The sequence below is a fragment of the Hyaena hyaena genome, unplaced genomic scaffold (genome assembly GCF_003009895.1).
Source record: "Hyaena hyaena isolate Hyena2069 unplaced genomic scaffold, ASM300989v1 scaffold_725, whole genome shotgun sequence".
Lineage (NCBI taxonomy): Eukaryota > Metazoa > Chordata > Mammalia > Carnivora > Hyaenidae > Hyaena > Hyaena hyaena.
The window spans coordinates 258,165-282,053 of record NW_024081355.1 but is presented as its reverse complement, the minus strand read 5'-3'; the positions used below and the strand labels follow the sequence as shown (position 1 = coordinate 282,053).

Genomic DNA, 23,889 nt, shown 5'->3' with positions numbered 1-23,889 from the left:
AACTAAAGCTGTCCAATAAAATGTTAAACCATTTTAACAATCAGAATGTTAAAAAGAAACTGGTTTCAGTCTTGCTCCGGGAGGACCCTCCCTGCTCCAAGCCCCCCCCCCCCAAAAGGGGAAAAAAGAATCCATCCAGGCACACAGATGCCATCAGAACTTCTATAAGGAAACTCCACGAGCTATCCAAAAATCTGCTTTCTAATAAGCACAGACAGACTCCAGCGAGTAACAAAACGGCTCTCTTCCTCTAGTGCACTGTCACCCTACTGAGTGTTTTCTTTCTCGGCCTGTTCCACTTCCACCCGCTGAGGTCCGCGGCTGTCGGAAAAGCGAGCGAGAAGTCTCACCGTGGTCTCACACGGTACCCGAGCTTCCTGCCTGCTTACCTGGCATGTTATTCATTGATGGCAAGTTGGGAGAGCGAGCCGGAGGCGAGTCATCATCGGAGCTGGCCACGGTCTTGATGGCGTCGTGGTACAAAGGGGTGGAGCTGGGCATCGCGAACTTGGACATCCGAGACATCATAATAGACAGCGGGTTCTGGGAAAGGGTCGGCTCCGCAGGCACGGTGTAAGGTGTGCTAGACGGGAGGCTTCCGGGGATATTCACCGAGGCAGACTGGCTGGCAGTAGGAGGTGGGGGGCCGCCTGGAAGGAAAGCAAAATAAAACAAAAACCGGGCAGGGAATGAAATTCCTCTCAAAGGCTACCGGGCCTATGATTATGAACTAGCAAGGCCAGGAATGTGACAAATGAACAGGATAGTGTTATTAGACCCAGGACGTGAATCACCAATCTTCCGGTCAAGATCTGTGCGTGAGCAGAGGGCAGACTGCAGCACAATAATGAGGTGACGCATCAGCAGATGTGAGGACAAACGCACCAAGAGTGCCTCAGAAACAGATCTTCAAGCCTGGGAAGAACGGGGCTTACAGACTGCTATTTCACTGAAATGAACATGAAGTAAGCAGGTCTTTCCCTTGCCGGTCACAACTCAAAATTCAACTCCGGCATCTCGTCTGCGATCCGACCCCTGGTACCAACCCTACACGTGCTCTTGGTTAATGTCCACAACCAAGGGGTCTGAATATAAAAGTCCTGCGGGGGCCGTTCCACTGCTTTTGGGACCCGCTACCCAACTGCGAGAAACGCTTTAATGCGTTGTATACGCTTTCTTATTCGGAGTCCAGAGTTTCTCAAGTGGAGACGACACGGACCTAGTATTTACATCTCGGTGCTCATCTTCCACTGACCACCTCTGGTCCCACTCATAAAACCACCATCATCAGGGAGAGCTTCTCCTGGGAAGAAAATGCTGGTAAATTGCAGCTGATCTGTGAGAACAGCAGTCTACCAGAGAGGTCTGGGTAACGGCTTCTGTGGCTACCATGTATTTACAAGAACCACTCAGGTCTCGCAGCAGCCTCCCCTTCCTGTCTAGGATTATACCCAGAGCCTGGGGACGCTAGGGCAGCCCCTTCAAGTGGGCGGGTCTAGCGTTTAAAGCAGCCACACTTACCCACCGTTAAGGCATTTTCTTTCACCACCGTGTTCACCATCCAAGTGTAAATTACTCTGCAAAAGGACACGTAATGTCCCGTCTTCCCCTCTTCCATCTAACGGTCCCTTCTGACACACATGTTCTGCACTAAGAGCCGTGTTTCTCTGCCGGGAAGGGACGCTCGTGCCTAACCCCGTGGAAGTACCGATTATGCGCCCGGCCACAAACACGTGGGTCTCAGCCAAGGCCCCCACTGAGTGCTGAGCTCAGAAACGTCTCCCTGAGCACCGGCTGCATCATCATGTTAGGACACCAGCTTCCTTAAAGTACATGAATCAGGCTTTTGCCATCTCTGGCTGCGAGGTGCGATGGTGAGGACGCAAGCATACTGACCTGACTCTACACTGCCCAGCATGGCTGGGGAGGCCATGGTGAGGGGTGCTTTATGGTTTGGAGGGATCCCGGGACTCTGAAGGGGAGGTTTTGGAGAGGAGGTCCATCCAGGTGACGGGGCAGGAAGTGATGGAGACTTGAGGTGCACAGGCGAAGCAGCAGCAGACCCCAGGACAGGGGGGGACTTAATGGAAGCGGCAGCAGCTGGGCCCGCCAGCATGCCTGCCAGCTGCGACGGGGTCTGGGGGGACTTGAGGTTCCCCGAGGGCGAGCCCAGCATCGGTGACTGGACCTGGCGCATCGTGGGAGACTTCAGAGGGTTAACGCCTGGGGAATGTACCTGGCTGCCCGCCACAGATATATCCAAGGGCTTCCGGCCCAGGCCGCGCTGCACTGGTGGAGCCGTGTTGAGGCCAGTGGGGTTACTGGGAGGGTTCAGAGGTAGTGGTGGCATGTGACTGAGCCGGCTGTTAGTCCTTTGGTCGGGCCCGATTGGTTCTCTGAGATTCCGCAAGCCGCTCGTGCCGCCCGGACCCTGAGACATGGGAAGAAAGGGCCTGGGGCCCACGCCGTACTCTTGCTGGGGGTGCTCCCCAAATGGCAGGGGCATCATCTTCTGCTGAACGGGCAGCATGTCCGCGCCACCTGGGCGTAATTTCATCATCTCCTCAGGGCCCGCCCCGGCCTCTCTCATCTTCTGAGGTATCATCTGAGGGTTGGCGCCCATGTTGACGTTTAGACCGACATCTCCCTTCATCCCGCCAGGAACCATCCCAAACTCGAGTTCCCGACCCGGGCCCATCTGTGGGGGCATCCCTTTTGGGAAGTCGCCCCTCGAGGGACTCAGAGGGCCCTCGACGGGTATTCGAGGGAAAATGGGATTGCTCCCGGGCTCCATGTGGCGCTGGGAGCCGGGGACCATCCTATTCATGTCCATGCCGGGCCGGATGCCTTCCATGCTCATCCCCGGGGGGAGACCCAGCTGCTTCTCTGCCAGCTGCTGCTGAAACATCTCTTCGGACAATCCTTGGGGGTTGGGGAAGCGTTCCCCTCGGCCAGGACCGCTGAAGACACCCTGGCCAGGCGGGAAGTTTCGACCGTCCGCGATTTTTGGCACGTCATCTGGCCAACTGACTCCGGACAGACCCGGTCGGGATGCCGGGTTGGGGACGTTCGGCCCCTCTATTTCGGAGTTTATCATTCCCGCAAACCCAGGGAGGCGCATCTGGCTCGCCGGCATGTTGGGGTGGGGAGCCATGCCCCTCGGAGGCAGAGAATGGGGCATGCTGATCCCATCAGCAAAGGGCTCCGCACCCCCCGGGCCCCAGCCCTCGCCAGGGGCCATCTGGTACGGAGGGGGCGGCCCTCGGCCCACGCCCCGCGGCCCATGCTGATGGACCATCATGTCCTGGAGGGAGCACTGCTGCACAACAGCGTGCTCTTGCTTCCTCCTCTTTTCCTCATAGAACTCCTGCTGCAGCTTCAGCCAAGCTATCTGCTCGGGGGTCATGTGGTCCAGGTGGTCGGGTCCCATGGGCCCAGACTGGGAGTTCATGGAAGGCGGAACCATCTCATCCGGAGAGAAGGGCACATCTCTATGCCCTTGGGGGCCAAAGGGAGCACCCACATCTGTCCGGGGCCCAGGGCCCTTCCCTAGGCTTTGGGATTGAGCCATCATGGCCTGTATCGGCCCCTCTGGTTTCTTCTGAGGTCCATCTAACACCCCGGGATTCTGCGAGGCCCCCCCACTCTGTCCCCCTGTGAACTCCTTCTCGTCGGGGAAGAGCATACGTTGGATGTCACGGAGCGTCTGTAAGGAGCGCTCCCGGTGCTCCAGCTGCTCCTGGGACAGCCCATCGGGGTTCTCTCCCAATGCGGGGGGCTCTCCGCTGGGCGCTGCTGGGGGCGGAGGGGCTTTGGGGTCTGCTGAAGAGCTATTGCTCCCCTGGGAGACAGGGGTCACCGCTCGGTTGTTGGGTGTCGAGTTCGGCCCAGTGCCGTCCGGGGGCAGAGGTGTGGAGCCGGCAGGGCTGCCCACGGAAGGGACCAGTTTGTTGTCCACACCGGGACTGTCCCGGTCCAGGGGACGCGGGGGCGCCGCAGGCTTGGGTGCTGGTGCCGGAACGGGCGGGGTCGGCTGCAGCCTGGCGTTCTGGGAAGGATTCTGGTCCTGGCTGGCCGGAGCTGGGGGCTGTGGCGGGAGGGGCTTTGGGTCGTTCCGAAGGGCAGAGATCTGTGTGTTCTGAGGACAAACAAGAGCGTAAAAATCATTGGTAAGTTGGATGGAAAGGCTGTCCCAGTCACACCAGTTGACCCTGATGCCCGCAGCGGGACCCACGCACAAACAAGCCCGCTCTGGACGCAGAGCCGTTTGGATTTTTTTTCTTTCAATTTACTGTCAAATGGCATCCTCTGTTCCGTTGCTGAAGGCTGGGTTTCAATAACTTTATGAGCATGCCAGGGGCAGAGCTCCTCTGCCAAAGCGAATACATTTGAGTATCTATTTCGAGGAACAGGTTTGATATCACATGTACTGTGTGTTTCTGATTCAAAGAGAGATTAGTTTCTTGGTGTGTGGGAGGCTGTACCTAACACCTTTTGCTTTTCCCCGAAAGAACGACGGGGTATGCAGACTTCTCGCTGTCAATCGAGAAGCCTAATGGTTTCAACTACAAGAAAAAGTGCCTGTCACTTTCAGCTCTGTGCTCGCCCCGCCAGAGGACACAGGGAAGGCCGCTCTGTGTCGGTGTCTCCCCTGGCACGGTGACTACCTAAGTCTCCTCTTCTGGAGTTCCCAGGGGGCCTGACAGCTCTGGTTTCGGTTTTCAGTTTGTGATCACTGATTCCATATTCGATAAGAATTTGTACATTAACTGCAGTAAGATAATCCGTAGGCAGGAAGCGGTCTGTGGAGACATCTGAGGCTAGCTAGCTCGGGGTGTCTCTTCATCTGTTCTATCCAATAGACAGCGGACCGCCCTTTTTATAGGCTGGATGACAGCCTCATTATTATTGATTAAGTACCAACGCTACATTAAGTCCTGGGTGAAAGCACACTCACCTGCAGCAGGTGACTTGGATGCCGCTAGTGCCTGGAAGAGGGGCGTGTGTGCTGCGGGTCTACACCATGGCACTGTGGGAGGTACTGAAGGAGAACCGAAGGGCCTTGCCTACAGACCCCATCTCAGGGACCTTTGGGGGCTCCAGGGAGCCGCGTGACCCCTTTTCTGATGTTCATTTGTTCCCACTTGTTCACTTAATCCGGTCTGCATTTTCAAAGCCCCTAAGGCTCTTCCTTACCTCCCCACTGACTCTCAGAACGGTTTCCCATGTGCAACTCGTCATGTGTGTCTCTGCACGGAACAGTTTGTGTTGCATAAGCACACAGACTGCCGTCGAGTCCCCGCATTCTGGGACTCTGTCTGCCAATGTCTCGCTCGCAGGTAGGCACGCACACATGTCTGCACAGACACCAGTGGGGGGAAGTCCAGCTCACCCCGCCCGGCTCTGTGCACTCTAGGTGTCCTCCGCGGCCCCGCCACCCTCACTGGAGTGCGGAGGTCACCTTCACCTTCCTTCCGGTGCCATTTTAAGCTTGGCTTTGGTGGCCAGGTTTTGTGTGTTTGCGGGGGGTTGGATGGGGGGGTACGGACTCTGGGTCACGTGGCTGGGACAGAGGAAGCACTTCAGTGCCACGCCTTTTGATTTTAGACTGGGAGCTGTCTGATCATGCCCAGTTCCAACTCCTTTTCCGACTCGTTTCAGTACCAGAGAAGGTGGAGGTGAAAACTGTGGTACAGTCTGTCATCCAATCGATCAAATATTAGTTTGCACCGCTACATGCCCTGTGCATTCTAAGATAATATAAACCTTAAGTGTTATATATATGTGTATAAAAGTTTTAAGTATAAATTAATATATATACCTTTTACATATTATGCACATCCCCTCTACCCTTGACTGGCAGAGATGTACGAGGAATGCAAAATGCCTTTTCTACGTCTAGCAAAGGCCAAGCTCTGCTATGTCAGTGGAGAGGGGCTTCGGTGAGAAACGCCATCGACAGAAATGTCATCTGTTTATCTTGAATTGTCCCTTGAGTCATTTAATGTCACTGAACTGTTCCCATGTCAAAGGCCCAACCCAACACTAGCTCTTGGGCTTCCTGGAAGCAGGGACTGTATCTCGAACCGCTTAGTGTCCCCACGGCACTCAGTGTGATGCCTCGGTGACACCGGTCCCAAGAAATAACTTTTGGTTCCTTTCAGAATGCTGTACTGAGGCAATTCACTGAGTGTTCTTTGCGGCAGGCACTTATGTTCCAGACAGGAAACCAACTACGGTTCATTAGAATTTTGGAAATAGCAGGCGATTAAAAGTACTCAATGGACCTGTCACTCTGAAATACATAAGGACCATTCTGAACATCACTGAGACTCTAATCATGGTATTATCAGCGTGTGCTTCAGGATTGTGGCTTAGTTCTTTTTTTTCTGTCCTGTAGCTAAGTCCAGAACGTCTGTCAGTTTTTAAGAACCCTGACCTGCCCTGTACACAGGGTCTGAATTCAGCTTTTCCCAGAGATGGTTAACATGGAGGAAATCTACGATCTCTGCATAACTCCGTTTTTACGCTGTGTCCTCCTCTCCCGGTAACCCGTCAGGAGACCAGCAGGCTGCCAGAAAAGGCCAGGACAGTGTAATCACCCGAAGCCACACAACGCCAGGAACAGACGCCATCGACGCTACCTCCCTGCCAATGACGTTCACCGTCTCCCACCTGTACAGCAGCTGTAGACCCTTTAAGCCACACTCCACTTCCAGAATGGCCTACCAAAGGGGCTGTGCTTCGCTCTGTCTTGCTGTTAGAGATGTTCTGGATGTGGAAAGTGACGATAGTTTCAACCTGGCCCTTCAACACAGCTTCGGCAGCTCTGCAAGACGAGAGAGACGCACATGCTAGCACGTGCTTCTGTTTCACCGCCCGTAATTCCAAAACACTTAAACCCCCGGATGGCACTCATACGAGGGGCGGGAGGGAGGTTCTGAGTAGAGGGCCGCCAGAAATGTCAAATAAGGACTGAGAAACCCAGGTTTTTCTTATTTGTGTCTATCGCTTACCACCAGACTTCCGAAATCTAATGACAGCCATCAGCAAATCTCAAAAGAGGCATTTAAAAAACCCAAGATTTCCTCCTTCAAACCAGTGTCCTGTGGTAGGTGTGTTTTTATGGGATCCTAGTTCAAAATCCCAACCATGATTATGAACTCTCACAACACCCAGTGAAACTCTAAGGCTGTCTAAATGCACTTTGTTTGTATGTAAGGTATATTCAAATTTTTTATAAATTAAATTAGTACAAAATCTGCTGGTCCATCCACCAGAGACCCAGGCCCTAAAACGCTCGCCGTAGTTATCTCTATGAACTCCAGACATATTCTTCTTTGTAGTTACTTATATTTTCCAATTACTCTAAGACAGACTTGTGTTATTTAAAAAAGAATGCTAAATCACAGGAAAATGTGTGTATTGTGTAATTCATCTCTTTTATGTTTAAAAAAGACCTAGACATATATTCTAAGCATAAAAAATGTCTGGAAAGAAAGCCAAAGCACTATTAGTGGCTGCCTCTGGCGAGAAAGGGCAGGGAGGGTTAGTATTTTATTTTACTTGACCCCTTTCTGTACTGTTAACTTTAAGTGACCATAACACGAGTGGGGGGAACAAAAAGGAATGATCCTCAGTGGGGACAAGCACTTAGGTGTCCAAACACACAAGCCACAGCAACAGTAAGGGAGACGCGGCCACTGACTTACTTATTGGCCATCTCAGTAGAAAACACATACACCACTTTGGCGGGAGTCTTCTGAGCAGGTGTGGGCTCTGGGGCAGTAGTCTGGCCATGGGAGGGGGTGGAAGACCTGGGGGCCGTAGCATTTGACGGGGTCATCGAGTGTGGCGTGTGCTGGGAATCCTGGGACTTTATGTGGTCGGCAGAATTACATTCTAAAAGAACGAGAAGACCCATGTCATGGAAAGAACAGAATTTGTGCCAGCATGTACACAGCACAAGCCCACCTTGAGAATGTCAAGGGGGAAGTACCTTGCTAAGAAGAGACCTCTTCTTTTAAAAATTCCAATGCGCTTCTCCCGAAATGACGAATTACAAAGCACCGTTCCCCCACCTCCTTACTTCTCTAGCGTGCATCCTTCGGACATTCACGCAAACACCCCTCCTTCCTGGAAACCTTTCTGGAACCTCTTGGACTGGATGCCCCTGTGGGTTGAACCCATAGCCCCCCGCTTCTCTGATTTCGGCATTTATCCAATTTTACTGTGACTGTTTAACGACATGCCACCTGGGTGTGCTCAAGTCCTTGGGGACAGCGCCTGCATCTGTCTTGCTGACCGTGGTCCCCCCAGCACCCAACACAGCGTGGGCACTCACGAAGGCCTCCCCATAAACACCCGGGGAAAGGCTGAAAGACAGGGTGGAGGGTCAGGGGGACAATCACCAGGTTTTCATCTCTAATTTGGGCAGGGGGCTCGCACGTCCTCTCCTGGAATGCTGGCTTCATGCTCTGGCCTACAGTTAGGATTTGGGGGTTCACACTAGGAGGAAAAACAACTGAAGCCACAGCCACTGGTCCCCTGTTCCTCCTGGCTTGCTCCATCGTGGGGCCTCCCCTATTTCTCCCCCACGCAGTGACTTCATCCTGCAACATGGAAATCAGCCGAGACCACCCCGCACCAGTGCCAGGGCTTGCCCCCTCGAGGGGAGGTGGGGGCCAGAGGGCACAGAACTCAAGTCATAGAGGGTGAATCTGACAAAGGAGGGGAAGAGACGGCTCGAGTGCGGGCCACTGGCATCAACAGGCTGGAGCTGCCAGCTTGATGCTGGAGTATAAATAGCGTGGCAGCCAGAAATATCTGTAAGAACGTGGTCAGGACCACGGGCATCCCACCACAGCCCCCCAAAACACTTGCATCCTGCAGGGCAAGGACTCCTCAACAAAGTGGTTCCAGACGGTTCTTAAGTTAGTAGGAAAATGAGAGGAAACAGTTCCCTCTTAATGAGCTGTGACAACTCTGGAGTCCGATACCTACTCTCCCCACTTGGCCGCTACTGGGCTCTCCACCCACGGCGGAGGCTTTCCCTCAGGGACACCTACTTCCCTCTGAGTCTCAAAGACCTTATAGACATACCTTTAACGTCAGAGGCATCGTTTGGAGTCCCGGGATCTCTCTGATCAAAGGAGTCGGCGGAAATACTTCGCTCCCTTTTCCCCTTGCCCTTGGCACCATTTCCAGCCCCATTCTTCAGCCCCATGCTCCCACCTGGGCCAGGGGGTGCTTTAGGGGTATGGCCCCCACTCTTGGAGTCACAGGGGGATGGCTGGGATTGGCTGGCTGAGCCCCCCTGTTTACCCTGATTGGAGAATTTGGAATCCAGCTGGGGGTTTCCAGATGGGGACATCGCTGTAGGGGGACGGACCATCACCTCCTGCTTTGACTTAGGGCTACTAAAAGAGACAAATAATAAAGAGAGATCAGATGCTGGATACAGCTGGGCAGCCCAAATTGGGGAGAAGCAGTTTCTAGAAGTGGGTCAAGGAGACCACAGAGGACTAAGCGACTACCCCACCTTTCACCTCAGCTCCTTCCTCGCTCCCTCCGACCCCCGCCCCCCAATCTCGGAGCTATTGACAGAGTGGCCTGCCCGGTCCCGAGCACCCCAGGATCACATGGGGACCCATCTCTAGGGCTTCTGTCAATAAAGGACAATGGTTTCTATGTACACAGAGAAGTGACTCTCACACTAAGACCAGAGCAGAGTCAACAAACAGGCATCGTTAAGATCAAAATCCGGCCCACCCCCTGGCTGATGACACCGCCAGCTGTAACAAGAGCCTCGCTTAGCTTCCTGCTGGAAAAGCCAAGCAGGACCCGGGCAGCGCAAGAGGAAACCCTCAAACAAGCAGCATCGCACACCGAGCACACGCACTAACCAGGGCCCCGAGGGAGGAGGAGAAAACTTCAAATATCCACTTAAGGGGCCCCTGAGGGGCTCAGTCAGTGGAGTGTCTGACTGTCGGTTTGGCTCAGTGATCTCGCTGTTTGTGGGTCGCGCCCTGCATCGGGCTCTGTGCAGATAGTGCGGAGGCTGCTTGGGATTCTCTCTTGGATCCACTCTCTCTCTCTCTCCCTTTGCCTCTCCCCTGCTTGTGCTCACTTGCTCTCTCTCTCTCAAAATGAAGAAATTAAAGAAAAGTGTCAATTGAAGTACTGTGGAACAGAGGAGAAGGCTTCACACCGGGGGCTGGTGTTTTAGCCCCAGGACCCCAGGCCTCCTCGCCGTTCCGGCCCTCGGTTTCCTCACTCGCCAAGGTTAGTGCATCGTGCTTGGTGGACTCTCAGGTCCTCTCCCCTGCACTCTGGTGAGCGGGGAAGGGGTGTAGAGAGGCGCAGCCCAAGAATGACGGGCAAGAGGACACCAGAGGAAATCTCTAGCAGCAAGTCCGACCCTGCTGCAGCCTGTTCATTTCTCTTCCACTCTCTACTCATCTGCCTCCTCTTCCTTTCCCCACTCGAGCCCCCTCTGCTGCCAGTTCAGCACCCTGTTCCCGCGAGAGGGGCTCGTGGTCCACACGGGACACCCCCAAGGGGCAGCCGGGCAGGCCCTGACCCTTACCTCTGTGTGTTTCCTGACGGGGAGTTCCTCACTTTAGGGTTACTGGAATGCATTGATTGAAATCCTGAGTGTGCGGCCACAGACAGGGACGGGCTCACCGAGTTCCTCTCGGGCGGCAGCCGGAAGAGCTGCGGAGGGCAGTGGCGGCGGCCCTTAGCGCTGGCAGCCTGTACGCCTTTTTTCTCTTGGTTTTTCTCGGCTCTGGAAGTGGGTCCTGTCCCCTTGCGGCTCCAGCATTCTCTGGGTGTGTGCCTCGTGCTCCCCAAGGAAAATCTCGCATCTCCAGGGCGCACTACGGGAAAAGGCCACGCAGAAAGACATAAAACACCCTCGCGACAGGATCAAGGTTAAAGTCTAGCCAACTAGACGCGGCGGCTACACCACTCCTTGGCTTCCAACAGGGTTGAAGGAGGGGCAGCGTTCAGGCTCTGGCGCGAAGGCAGCTAAATGGTGACAGGACTTTCTGCCAAGCACACGAGAAAGACATTTCATCTTCAGCCATACAGGCTCCCTTACGTTTCTCTACTTCCAGATGCAAACCCATCAGAAATGTGGGCTTCTCTTCTTTTTTCAAAACAATGCTTTGAAACCACAGGGTCCTCCAAGTCCAAAGCAACTATCCGCTGTTTCGCCTCTGACGGCAAACGGTGGCACTGAAATGTAGCAAACCAATCCGGATTTCAATCCATGAAACAAATTAAGCTATGTTTATATTCTCAGGGCCTCGGGGTAGGGAGACACTGGAGGAGGTCCTTCCGAAATCGGCTGCTGAGACAGTACCAAATACAATCAGTTCTGCCCCCTGACTTCCACGCTCTTTCTATTAAATTATGCCAAGGATGTGTGCTGAGTTCTTGCTGTTTAATGACAGGGACCGTAGGCATGGCTAAGCATGGGAATGATCCATAATGGTGAAGGTAAAAGAACATCTTTGAAAGCTAAGGTGGTTTCTGAGCCAATTTGCAAGGCTAATTTGAAGCATAAAGGTCAAGAAAATATTCCCAAGCCTAGCCAGAGAGCAAATGAGAAAGCCCTTTACTTCAGGAAGCCTAGACCAGTTCAAAGAACCAAGATAACACTTTGAGCCACTGAAAGCTCCAGCATGGTTTTCTGGTAGTGCTGTCCCCTCTACTCCCTCCCAACCTTCTGACAGCTTGCCCAAGGGGCCTGGGTCAGAGACCGAAGGATGTAAGATGCAGGCCTGGTGGCTGAAGAATCACGTGGAGTCAGAAGTAGCTCAGGTGCTGCCGTTTACACACACTCTGTCAGACTCCAGAACTGGACAAAAGATTGGGAGTTCTGTTACAGGTCCTGGCGCGGAGTTGGATCACCGTCAAGTGTTAAATGTCTGTTTCTTCCTGGGGAAATGTGCAACAGTTCCAGCTATTTTACCTGAGATGTATAAAAGGAACTTATGAAAGTTCTCAGCACACACAATTAATTTTTTTTTTTCTTTTTAAATGAAGAAGTCAGGGGCACCTGGGTGGCTCAGTCGGTTAAACGTCTGATTTTGGCTCAGGTCATGATCTCACAGTTCGTGGGTTCGAGCCCTGTGTTGGGCTCTGTGCTGATGGCTCGGAGCCTGGAGCCTGCTTTGGATTCTGTGTCTCCCTCTCTCTCTCTGCCCCTCCCCTGCTCATGACCATCTCTGTGTCTCAAAAATAAATAAATGTTAAATGTTAAAAGAAAATTTTTTAAAATAAAATAAATGAATTAGTCAGGAAAGAGAACGAGAATAAAATGTTAGAGAATGTTTCTATGCCGACCTCGGGGGCAAGGGGGAACATCCCAAAAAACGTTTTGGTCTTCATTGTATCGAAGGTTGTACTTTTAGCCCCCATCACCTTCAGCTTTTATTTTTTCAGTCTGAATTATATAATAGATTGTGGTTGTCAAGTCTGACTTGTGTGAGTGATCATAAACCATTTTGTAACCTCTCCCTAAACATCAGGAGTCCCCGGTAAGATACAAGTAGCAACTGAGGCTTGCACAGGCAAAGCCATCAGAAAGCATTTACCTCAGGGACAGCAAAGTAGTTACCGCCTCGATCGTCCCCGTGTGTAACTTCTGGTACTTTCTGTCGGCATCACATGTTCTAGCACTACATCACGTGTCATACACAACAGTCCTGTGTGTATGTTTTCTCTCCCTATGAAGCCTATGTTCCTTTAAGATGAGAATCTCGTTTTAAGAGGTTCTTCGTCTTGCCTAGAATCCTCAGCATGACATACTGAGATGTGGTTGGACCCTGAGTGACTTACTCTGCTCCTTCCAGAACAGGCACACCTGGCATTTGTGGTGCACTCTTTTTCTGGAGGGACTCAAAACACATTACAAATATCAAATCGCCTCAATCTGCTAGGCATATCTTTATAAAAAAATTGTTTTAATGTTTATTTATTTTTGAAAGAGAGAGACAGAGTGCAAGTGGGGGAGGAGCAGAGAGAGAGGGAGACACAGAATCGGAAGCAGGCTCCAGGCTCTGAGCTGTCAGTACAGAGCCTGATGCAGGGCTCGAACCCACAAACTGTGAGATCATGACCTGAGCTGAAGTCGGAAGCTTAACTGACTGAGCCACCCAGGCGCCCCAAACTGGCAAGCATTTCGGATGAAGTGGGAGCAAAGATGATTTCTCATAATGATACTGTCAGCATACAACACATTTATCTTCAGAGTACTCCTTTCTTTCTTTTTTTTCTTTTCTTTTATTATTATTTTTTTTAATGTTTTATTTATTTCTGAGAGAGAGAGAGACAGCATGAGCAGGGGAGAGTCAGAGAGAGAGGGAGACACAGAATCTGAAACAGGCTCCAGGCTCTGTCCTGTCAGCACAGAGCCCAATGTGGGGCTCGAACCCATGAACCATGAGATCATGACCTGAGCCGAAGTCAGATGCTTAACTGACTGAGCCCCCTGGGCGCCCCAATCTTCAGAGTACTCCTAAAGAACAGTTTCTTCTTCTCGCAAGTTGCTCAGCCTTGATCGACAGGCATTTCACAGGTGAATGGAGAGTGCACACGTGGAGGGTGCACCTGGCTTCTTCCCAGGTCTGCAGTCGGGTCTCCCCCGCTCCTCACCACGACCTTACGGGTTGGAGAGACAGCACAGAGGGCTGAGGTCAGCGTGTGGACTCACTGAGTGACGGGAAACAAAATCCCCGGTTTTCAACCGCTCACGAGGGGAGCTTAAAGTCAGTCACCCTAGCCTTCGTCGGGCACAAGGACTCGCCAGGTGTGTCATCATACAGTTCCAAAGACCGCAGCGAGGCACCCACACTTGCAGATGGTGCTCAGCTGTTTCCCTGAAGGACTGGAAAGGTCGTCCACTGAAGATGCTTCATTCCGGCCACACACAGACTTCCTCCGATATAACCACATCTCCCAACTTGAAGGTCTACTCGTTCAATGTTTCCCCCTTTTCTTCTGAGCTCCGATTTCGAGTTTTCCCTAACCAGGTGTCAGGCACTCTTTTGAGCAAGGCCTATAGGTGTGGAGTCACCGACCAACAGCACCAGGGGGCAGGTTCCCCTCACCTGTCTGAGAGGTGAGGAAACCGAGGCTCTGAAACGGTTAGCCACTTGCTGGAGCAAGTTGGGTCATACCTGAGTTAGTCATCCGCGAGTTAGTGGTACCCTAGTGAGTGTGAGAGCTGGCATTCAGCCAGGCCCCATGGCTGTGGGCGTCCTCACTGTTAAGTTGGGGACGCGGTAGACAAGGTGAGGCAGCGCCCAGAAGAGAGCGCCTGGCGACACGGCATCAGCATTTGAGTTAACTGCTACTATGACCACCACCATTCTCTAGCCAGCTCACTCGCTCACCCTGTCCAACATCATTTTATACCTTGTTCAAATCCAACTGCCCCCTTCCACCCCGCCCTCCCCTCTCTCAGGGCATGGTCCTTGCCCAGGACCTAACAAGGAGCAAAGTCGTCACCAGGAATGTGACGTCCTCACCACCAAGTCTGCAAGCCTGTTTTCCCAGTCCCCGTCCCTTCCTTCTTCTGTTATTGAAACAGAGAAATTAGCTCGCTTTTCCTCAAAGGTCAGTCTCACCACAAGTGGTCTGGGCCCCATCCCTTCCAGCTTTCCGCTAGCTCTCGCTCTCTCCCTGGGCCTTCCCCGCTGTCTCCTGCGTCCTTTCGGACACCACTCAGACACATGGGACGTCTTCCAGTGTTGAAAAGAGATGCAAAAAATCACAGGAAAACAAAGCCTGGCTCTAGCATGTCCTTAGCCCCTTTCGGAGCCAAGTTTCTCCAGAGGTGACAAGACACGTGGTCTTCGCTTCCTCCCTTGCCTGCCATTCACCCTTTAACCATTTGAAAGTGACTTCCACCCCCAGCCGTACCCCAATCACAGACGCCACTGTTCTGGTTCAGGTCTCCACTGGCCGCTTCCCTGACCTCATCTCACCCCATCTGTTAGCCTGCAGGCTGATCACTTGCTTCCAGAAACTCTCCGCTCTCGGTCTCCACGCCGCCACACCCCCCTGGTTTTCCTCCTGCCTCTCCAGTCCCTCTTCACCTGCGCCCTGTGCCTGCCCCTTCTCTACTCAGCTCTACAACTCGGAGTTCCGCAGCACTCTTCTCTTCCCATTCTGGAAGCTCTCTCCATGCCAACGCCTCCCAGTTCCCCATCTTCAGCTCGGCTGACGCTCTGCAGACCTACACCAGCAACCGCCACCTTGCCATCTCCCTAGATGGGAGAGGAATCCCTCACCCCTCCCCAAAGGACCTGCCCCTCAGTCTTCCACACTGCGGTCAACGGCACCTTCATCCACCCAGCTGCTCACGTCAGAAACACGGCAGTCATTCTTGCCACATCTCTCCCTTACTACGGCCCTCTGTATGGAGTAGGAATATTTTCACCGCATGCCCGAAATCTCGGCTTCAGGACTGCTCCTTCAGAAAAGGAAGCCGGGGACCAAGAGTGATTTGTTCACCTCCGTGTTCCCAGAACTTACTATAGCAGCCGGCATGTGGCGCCTGCTCAAAACACATCTGCTGAATAAAAGCTGAAGCTTCTCCCCAAGATCATCTTTCTAAGCCAGCCAGGTTCTCCAGTGCCACCATCCATCAGGCTACTCACCAAAACCCCAAGGGTCACGATACCGCAGTGCTCATCCTGGAGGTGAGGAGCTGGCGGAGTCTGGGAACCCCTTTCTCAAAGGTGATCCTCACCTGGATGAGGATAAAGAAGAAACATTTCTAAATGGATTACAAAAATTATTTTTACCTTTATTGATGTTTGAGAGACAGAGCACAAGTGGGGGACAGGCAGAGAGAGAGGGGGACACAGAATCCGAAACAGGCTCCAGGCTCCCAGCTGTCAGCACAGAGCCTGATGTGGGGCTGGAACTCACAAACCGTGAGATCATGACCTGAGCCAAAGTCGGACACTTAACCAACCGAGCCACCCAGGTGCCCCTAAACAGAATTTACTTTTTTAAATCACCTATATCACGTTGTCACTGAATACCTTACGAGAAGAAAAGATTTCCTGTTTATTCTAGAATACTGGACTGAGTGGCCGCTGTCATCTCCCAGGTAAAAGGGACTCAACTTCCAATTATTTTAAGGAGTGTACTATCCAATGTGCAGACATCTCAGGGCCCTTGGCCTTGGGACTTTGTACGTTTTCTTTTCAGCGACTGGTGAGAAGCTAAGAGCAAATAAACGCATTGTTTCTCCTTTGTAAACTTCGGGGCATTTGGTAGGAGAAAAACACTGCTCCCATTTTTGCTTCTGCTCACTGCTCGTTATTAGGGGGCGCTGAGAGCTGGCTGGGAAGGCGCGAGAGACACAACTGGAGACGTGCGGCCAAAGCCACAGAGTGACACGGCCACGGTCCTCCCTGCTGGCAACCGGGTTCTCCATCGCAGGTGCTGGGCAAGGACGTTCCATATACTTCAGGAGAACCGGAAGCCGAACAACGTGGCCAGACGATTTCCTCTGACTGAGTGCCTACTGTGTGCACAGCGCTACACTGACCCGAGCTAGGTAAGCCCGTAAAACAAGGTACTGGTCAAGCAGGACAATTTCCGACATTCGTCCGTGTGAAATAGAATTAGAGCCCTGAGCACCCCACCCCCGCCCAGATTTTACAGTTCTGACATTGCAAGGAGGAACCAAGTTCCAGGCTGTCCCAAGGCGAAGCGACTTCGGGATCTTTAAAAGGAGCCTCTCGAAGGTGGTCACAAAGTCGCAAAGAAATTCACAGGTTAATGTGACCAAGCTCGGAACCACGTCTACCGTTCCCATTCCAATTCCTCCAATGAGCCTTCCCCACGTTCCTCCTCTAAGAAGTCAAGTGTATTACAACTATGTCGTGTTTAACAAATTTCATTTCTACTCTATGACTACTGCTCCAAAGAAGGCAGAGTATCAAACTCAGAACGTGGAACTAAAAGGCCGCAGGATTCCATTCCTAGCTCTTTCTTGACTTCTGGCCTGCCACTCCTAACAGACTTCCTCTCAGAAGAAGTACACAAACGGAAGAACCACTCTCCTCCCCGACATGTGGGGGAGAGACAACTACACAACAGGCACGTACAGAAAATCTCGGCCCACACAAAATACTAACGTGTGTTTCCATACTCGAAGGGTCAAAATGCCTCTCCTCTCCTTCCAGCTAACAAGCCTCGGGCAAGCAAATGAACATTTCTACCAAACTAACGACTCTTGACAAAAGGTAAACATTCAAAAGTGAACTTCGACTATCATTCGGAGCGATGGCCCCCCACGGTAAAATTGCAGCACAGATGGCCCTTCTTTGTGAAATTCTCCTTGATTCCCAACTACCCCCGCAGGCATTTCCTCTGTGGCCCTTCACCATCGAAGTCACAACACCATTATAACTTATAAACTGTATCCCTGTTAGTGCGGAGATACAGAGGCCCCTAAGGGTCACCATCTCAGCACCCAACGCCCAAGAGAAACTCAATAAATACTGGGTGACCCAAGGACTATAATGAGCTTGGGGCTTGAGTGTTGCTACCTTTGGCTTGCATGTACACAAACCAATGAAGACATGCTAACCACCTGTTTAATTTCTTTCCGGCTGCCTTTTCTATGCGGTGAGCGATTACAGGAGTCCCTCCCTGCTCACAGAAAAGTAGAAGGTGACTACCCTTACAGTTTTGACTTGCATTCGACTCGATGACCTGTGCCTTGGGAACTGCTACCATAACGAAGCAGTGGAATAAAAGAGACCCTACAGAAAAGTAAACAAGACTCCATAGTACTCTGATTGGATCGCAGAAGTTCTATGTTCATCATTAGGTTCTTTACCTTTCGAGATGTCCGATCTGCTCTCTCTTCTACATTGGGACACGGAAGAACTTTCCAAGAATAATCTCTGCCTCCCAAACAGAAGGGGATTTTTAGGTCAAAGTGAGGTGACACCGGCTAGTCCCACATTCAGTCCTACAGGGACGAGAAGAATGGAGAAGTTCATACCCCAATGCAAACCAACTGCAAAGAAAACCACCCATTCCCCAACGCTCTGTGGCCAACACGGTATTTGGAGGGAGGAGTAAGAAAATAATTAGGTCGAAAATGGAGAAGGGAGGCAAACCACTAAAACTCAAAAAGCAAAGAGATGGAGCAGCGCAGCCCAAATCCGTCCCGTTGAAGACGGGGATGTTTAGCAAAGCAAAACCCACCAGACACCAAGCCTCGTGGCCAATCTTTGTTTTTTCTTTTCTCCACAACCAAGACCAGTCACCAACAGGCTGCAAAACGAACTTTTACTTCATTTCTTTCTTTACACCCTTGTGTTCGGCACGACAGAGATGCCGAAAAAATACTGCAAAGCCCGAACTGCGAGCGGCCGTGAGATTATTTAATTTTGAAAAATCAGCTGGTCTAGAGGGACCCACTGGCTCACAGGGAGTCTGTGGAGAGACTTGGTGGCAGCTGTGGGCTTACTGGGGAAAATGTCCATCTTCCTTCGCACTCACTCATCCCTTCAGTAAAAGTCAGCACTGCCTTCAACTGTGAAGGTGGGTAACAACCAGTGGTAGTATTAGCAACCCCGTGACTGTCGCCAAGACAAACCACAGGACATTTTCATGTCACATTATACTTGTTGCACATATTTCAACACAATATTCCCACTCATCGCTATTTTGAAATTACAGTAGGGTTAGACCACGGCTAACATTTTGCTATTTGTTATTTAATATGTTAGGAAGAAGCATATACGTTATTGTATCATATTTGTTTAACATTTTGATAACTGTTTCCATGTCATTTGTAAGTCCGTGTGTGTTTCATTTTATGCACTGTAAAAACAGTTCTCAAAAGAGGTCCTATACTTCATGAGCTTGCGAGAGGGGTATGTGGGACATAGGAGGTGAGGTACAAATGAAGTTGTTCTGGGACAAATCAAGTCTCTACAGATTCTAACAGCACAGTCACCAAGGCAGAAGGACAACTACGTCATTCCACCAACGTTATTTCATAGTTGAAGAAAACTAAGCCACCACAAAGCCAAGTAACATGTCCAAGATCACACAAGTTTTGGGGCGGGCATCAGCCTAGGTGAGCATTCACACCATGTACATTCCTACCCTCCATGGGGACCTTTCCTTACATTCTCCGACTGTCATCACTATGACTAACTTCCTGGTAAATGGAGAAGAGCTATCACCTTTCAAAATTGGTAGAAAACCAAAACCCCGATGATAGAACAAGAGAGATGTATAAAGTACTCCTTTTCATTCCCTGATCAACTAAGCTGCCATGATTGTTAAAAGAGCTGAATGCGGTCTGTTCCGGAGAGAGCAGTCTTTCAGAAGTGAGAAAAAGGTTGGGCTACATCATCTCTCATTCTTAGAAGTGTTCAAGGCATTTTGCAGATAGGTATTCACTTGTTAGGCACTGCCACTGTGGCATGAGTGGTCAGGGCAAGGGTATCACCTCTTCATCAACGGGAAAACTGGAGAATCAATATGAGAAACTGGTTCAAAGTCACAGAAGTCAATGGGAAGCCAGGTTCCTGATTCCAAGTTCACGGCTCAAACCACTATGCCAAGACACCAAGATCAAATATTTAGCTGATTATTATGCTTGTGAAACCTCGGTACGTTTTCCCCCCGACAAGCCGGAGAGCATTTTCTTTTGATTCACAGCAGCAGACCCTTCGGAGGGCTATGGGGCAAATATCCCATAGAACAAATTCCAATGTACATTAAGTACTTTTTCACCTATGTTAGTCATCTAAAGACCGAGGTCACAGATCCTGAGCTCAAAAGCGAAGTTACATACGACTTGCCTTCTAATAAGAGAACAGTGTGTAACTGTTCCTTCACCTTTTAGTCAATGACCTCCTTACCCACCTACCATATCTCATGGAACTATTATCATCTTACATTCAACACTGTTACTACAAGACAGTATCATAATGGTTCAATTACAGATCCTTGGTCCTCAAACTATGAAACGTCACCCCTGCCCCAACTTGGCCTTAGATTTTCTCTTTTTATTCAAACCACCTATTATTGGAAACCTCATTCTTCAAAGTATCCCTACATCATCTAACTTGCCCTTTCATTAACTCATCTCTGTCTTCAATAGCTTGGGTCTTTTTTCAATAGTGAGTAAGGATGTCCTTCTTACATCTTAACTTAGGACCAAAACATTATTTATTATTCACAGTAACATTAATTCCTTGCTAAGATTTCCCAAACCACTAGTACCAAGACAAAAAAAAAAAAAAAAATTATCAGGGCAATCATGTTGCAGAATCTCCATGAAGAGTCAAAGGTGCTTAACTCACGCATGGCTGTTACCCACCAACCTCCTTTTTGCCCCTCCCAGACCCCCTCGTTCAACTATTTCACTACCCATCCTTCCTACCTGCTACTTCGGATTCATCATTTCGTGCTCTGTGCACGAGTCCAAATCTCTGGTCTAAGAATGAACACCTAATTCTTGAATATTTCAAATGCTACTTATCCACCACACGTTGCTGATCAAAATATATCTCTTTACACAGCCACCAAACCTCTTTACCACTAAAGTCTCTGCCAGGGATCAATCCACAGTTGCCGTAACCAAAGCCTAACTCTGCACCAGTTCCATTCCACCTTAGTGTCTCTCTCCACCAAGAGGTACTTATGTCCATGTCTCTATCTTGTCTAGTAACTTGATTCATCCCCAGCTGGACTACAATTGAGGCTCTAAGTCCTTCCTCTCGATCACAGACCAGGACCCTTGGAGGACAGATATGAGGCCTCCTGCTTCAGGCTTCGGAGCCTTCAGGTAAGGCCCCCAGCAACAATATTACAGGCCTCTGGCCCTTCCCTCCGAACATTATAACCAACCCGGCTGTTGTTTTCCGTAGGGTATCTCCATTACACCAGGCTCACCCAACACTAACCAGTGACATCTTCAACAGTCTCTGCAACTTTCAAAGGTCAGTGACTAGGGCCCCACTTTGGAAATCACTGTTGTGTCCACGACCCCCACAATGACTCAGTGACCTCGACATCACCACCTCACCTACGGGAGCTCTTTCCTACTCATACATGCTTCTTAGCTTTCACTTCCCCTCACCCTTCAACAAGTCACTGGCCTGCAAAGTCCCCTTTACCTCTGTATCCATCTCCGGGGGCTCACAGACCCCACCAAACTCAACCCGGATTCCCTTATTTAGCTCTCCATCTCTCCCTTCCCTGGCCCCTCCATCCCAGGACCTTGGGACCGTCCCATCTCCTCATTTAGCCTCTCCAAGCACTGCTTGGGACACAACCTCTAAAAAATCGAGAGATGCCGCGGTCTCTTCCCCACTGCTCAGTGAGCGGTGGGCAAAGGACGTCCCCCCTCCTCCCCCACAGGTCTCTCCAGACTCAACTCACTAAATCCGCAACCTCGACCCCCGCCCCTTTTCTCCCCTCCCCCCCAACCCCCACGGCTAACCGCGGCTGTGGCTACCCCTGCCCCCAAACCGACTCAAAACACGCGGACGCGGACCCGGCCCCCCCGCCGCCTCCCCCCGCCTCCGGCCCTTCCCCTCCCCCTCCCCCCGAGGTGCCACTTACCCCCGAGGCGGGAGTGGGGGAGGGGAGAGGAGGAGCGGAGCAGGGGAGGAGGCTTCGGTCCGGGGCGGCTCTCAGCCCCGGGGGGCCGGGGCCGGGGCCAGCGGCAGCGGCGGCGCAGCGTCTCCCCCCGGCGGCGGCAGCGGCGGCGGCGTCGCCGTCCCACTCCCGCAGGCACACATAGGCTCCATTGTCCGCCGGCGCCTCCCCCTTTCCGGCTCCCCCCTCCCGGGCCCGCCCCTTCCCCCTCCCCTCGGCCCTCCCCCAGCCGCACCGCGCCACGAAAGGTACCGCCGGCCCCGCCTCGGACGCGAGCGGAGAAGTGCCCCCTCCCCCGGCCCCGGCGTCCCGCCCGGCGGGGGAATGGGGACTGCCCCTCCCCGCCTCGGCGCTGGGCCCGCCGCCGGGAAGGGCCCGCCCCCCTCCGAGGGAATGTCACTTGTCCCCCTCCCGGAGCGCGCGCAATGGTACCAACCCGGCCGCTTCCTCCTCCCCCTCCCGGGCCTTCCCGGAGAGACACCGCCCCCAGTGCCCCGCCCACCAGGTAGCCTCGCCTCCTCGACCCCGTCCCTCCCCCGAACATTTTACTATGGGGCCGCCCACCGTCAGCACCACCTCCTGCTTTGCATGGGCACGCCCACGGCGTCCCCGCCCCGGTTCGTCACCCGGCCAGAGGTGACGCCTACTCCCCACCTTAAAGCGGCAGAGCCCCGTTTCTCAACTGAAAGCACCTCCCCAAGGGCCGGTGGGGTGGGAGATGCGGCCAGGGAGGGTCTCTTCTTTCCCCGCGCCTTCCTCCCCGCGACCCCGCTCGCCCGGACCTCCCCACCGTCTGCTGCAGCGCTGGGGAGCAACCCAAGGGGACCAGTGGAGGCGCGGAGGGGGGCAGGGCAGTGTGGAATTTGGCCATCTTTGACAGAAACGAATTGGAAGCTGCCAAAGGCAGGGGTCTTTCCCTCACACTTCCCTGCTGCCCTGGTCCCGGCCTAGTCAGTCTTCAAGGCGACCCCCGCCCACCTCCCGGATGCCACTAGCGCAGGTCCCGGGTCTTCACCCCTCATACTGTGCACCGCGTTAGCTGTTGCCTGCTTTCTCCCCTCCCAAGGGAGCAGGCCCCTCTCCCCCACCCTCTCCAAAGCCGACTCCCGCCAGGGTCCTGCAGACGCTACGGCTGGTGCCGGGTCCCTCCTTCCCCGTCGCGCCCAGCCCAGCTCCGCTCGCGCGTCGCAACCTAGTGCCCTAGAGGACCTTCTGCCCAAATCCTCGAATGGCTTCACAACCGCTTTTCAATCGAAGTATCGCTCCCCTGATTTTTCGGGAGGCCTGTGCTTCGGAGGGCTCGAAGCCCAGGCGTCCCGGCACTGTCCCCTGTGAAGTGGGAAGGTAACCCATTAGACTGCACTTTTTCTCAGAAGGAAAAATGACGGCATCCTGGTGAGCGCATGTTGCTGAATAAAGCTCAGATTCCGGCTACTCCGGTTTTATCTTTGTGGCCCTCGTTGCTGCCGCGACCAACTGTTATTACAGACCCGTCTACTCCACAGTCCTCCCCTCAACACGCTGTTGTTACACCTCTGTATTTGTGCTTTGTAGAGTCTTGATCTAAGATGTTTCTCTGCAACTCCGTGCACTGGCCCCACAGCCCTTCTGAACCAGTTACGTGAAGGCTGCCTATGTTATCATCTACTGCCTGGTCTCCCTAAAGAAAGAGGAAACAACATGGTCAAAAGAAGTAGATAAATTTTCTTCTGCTTTTGCTTACCACCCATGGTTTTAGCCAGGATACTTAATTCTCTGACAGTTTCCCAGTTTATAAAATAGGAAACCTCCCCTGGGGCAATCTTTTAACTAATGGTGCTGGCTGTAAAGGAGAACCCTGAGTGATAAAGCTTTGGAAACCATTTAAAAGTCTTGAATGGCCATGTAAGTTTCTATTCTATGTCTCCCCAGCCTAGATCCTACGAAAACCTGTTTTTTCATAGCAAGATGTTTTCTCTTTGTCTTCCATTATGACTAAGGATATAAATACAGAATAAAAAGACAATAGTATGTTTAAACAATACAAAGCTGAGATCAATTGCAGGATTCCAAATGAGAAATAATTAAAATTCTTTACTGTCAAGTTTTGTGTGTAGGTGAGAACCTATGTAAAAAGAAGGCGGTGGGCGGGGGGGAAGTAAGGTATGCACTTAGGAAAAGACATGTAACCCCAGGAATACGCAAGCAACATTAGGGATTGCGGATGTAGGTGGAAAGAAGGGA

General features: G+C 52.1%; 1 protein-coding gene across 6 annotated transcripts in view; it reads right to left on the bottom strand.

Moving 5' to 3' along the window:
- Window positions 1-23,889, bottom strand: part of BCL9 (BCL9 transcription coactivator) — an 87,220-nt gene that overhangs the window by 6,603 nt on the left and 56,728 nt on the right. For 2 of the 6 annotated variants that reach the window (XM_039217871.1, XM_039217875.1), the window contains exons 1-9: window positions 21,631-21,708; window positions 17,876-18,010; window positions 15,675-15,766; window positions 10,589-10,880; window positions 9,103-9,419; window positions 7,713-7,902; window positions 6,730-6,829; window positions 1,897-4,138; window positions 390-650 (exon numbers count right to left, since the gene is read on the bottom strand). In XM_039217871.1, coding sequence (XP_039073802.1) covers window positions 390-650; window positions 1,897-4,138; window positions 6,730-6,829; window positions 7,713-7,902; window positions 9,103-9,419; window positions 10,589-10,641 — 3,163 coding nt within the window. In that variant the 5' untranslated portion in view covers window positions 10,642-10,880; window positions 15,675-15,766; window positions 17,876-18,010; window positions 21,631-21,708. Of the gene's footprint in view, window positions 1-389; window positions 651-1,896; window positions 4,139-6,729; window positions 6,830-7,712; window positions 7,903-9,102; window positions 9,420-10,588; window positions 10,881-15,674; window positions 15,767-17,875; window positions 18,011-21,630; window positions 21,709-23,889 lie in introns of those variants that run through there. The other 4 variants (XM_039217876.1, XM_039217872.1, XM_039217874.1 and 1 more) reach the window with 4 other exon arrangements.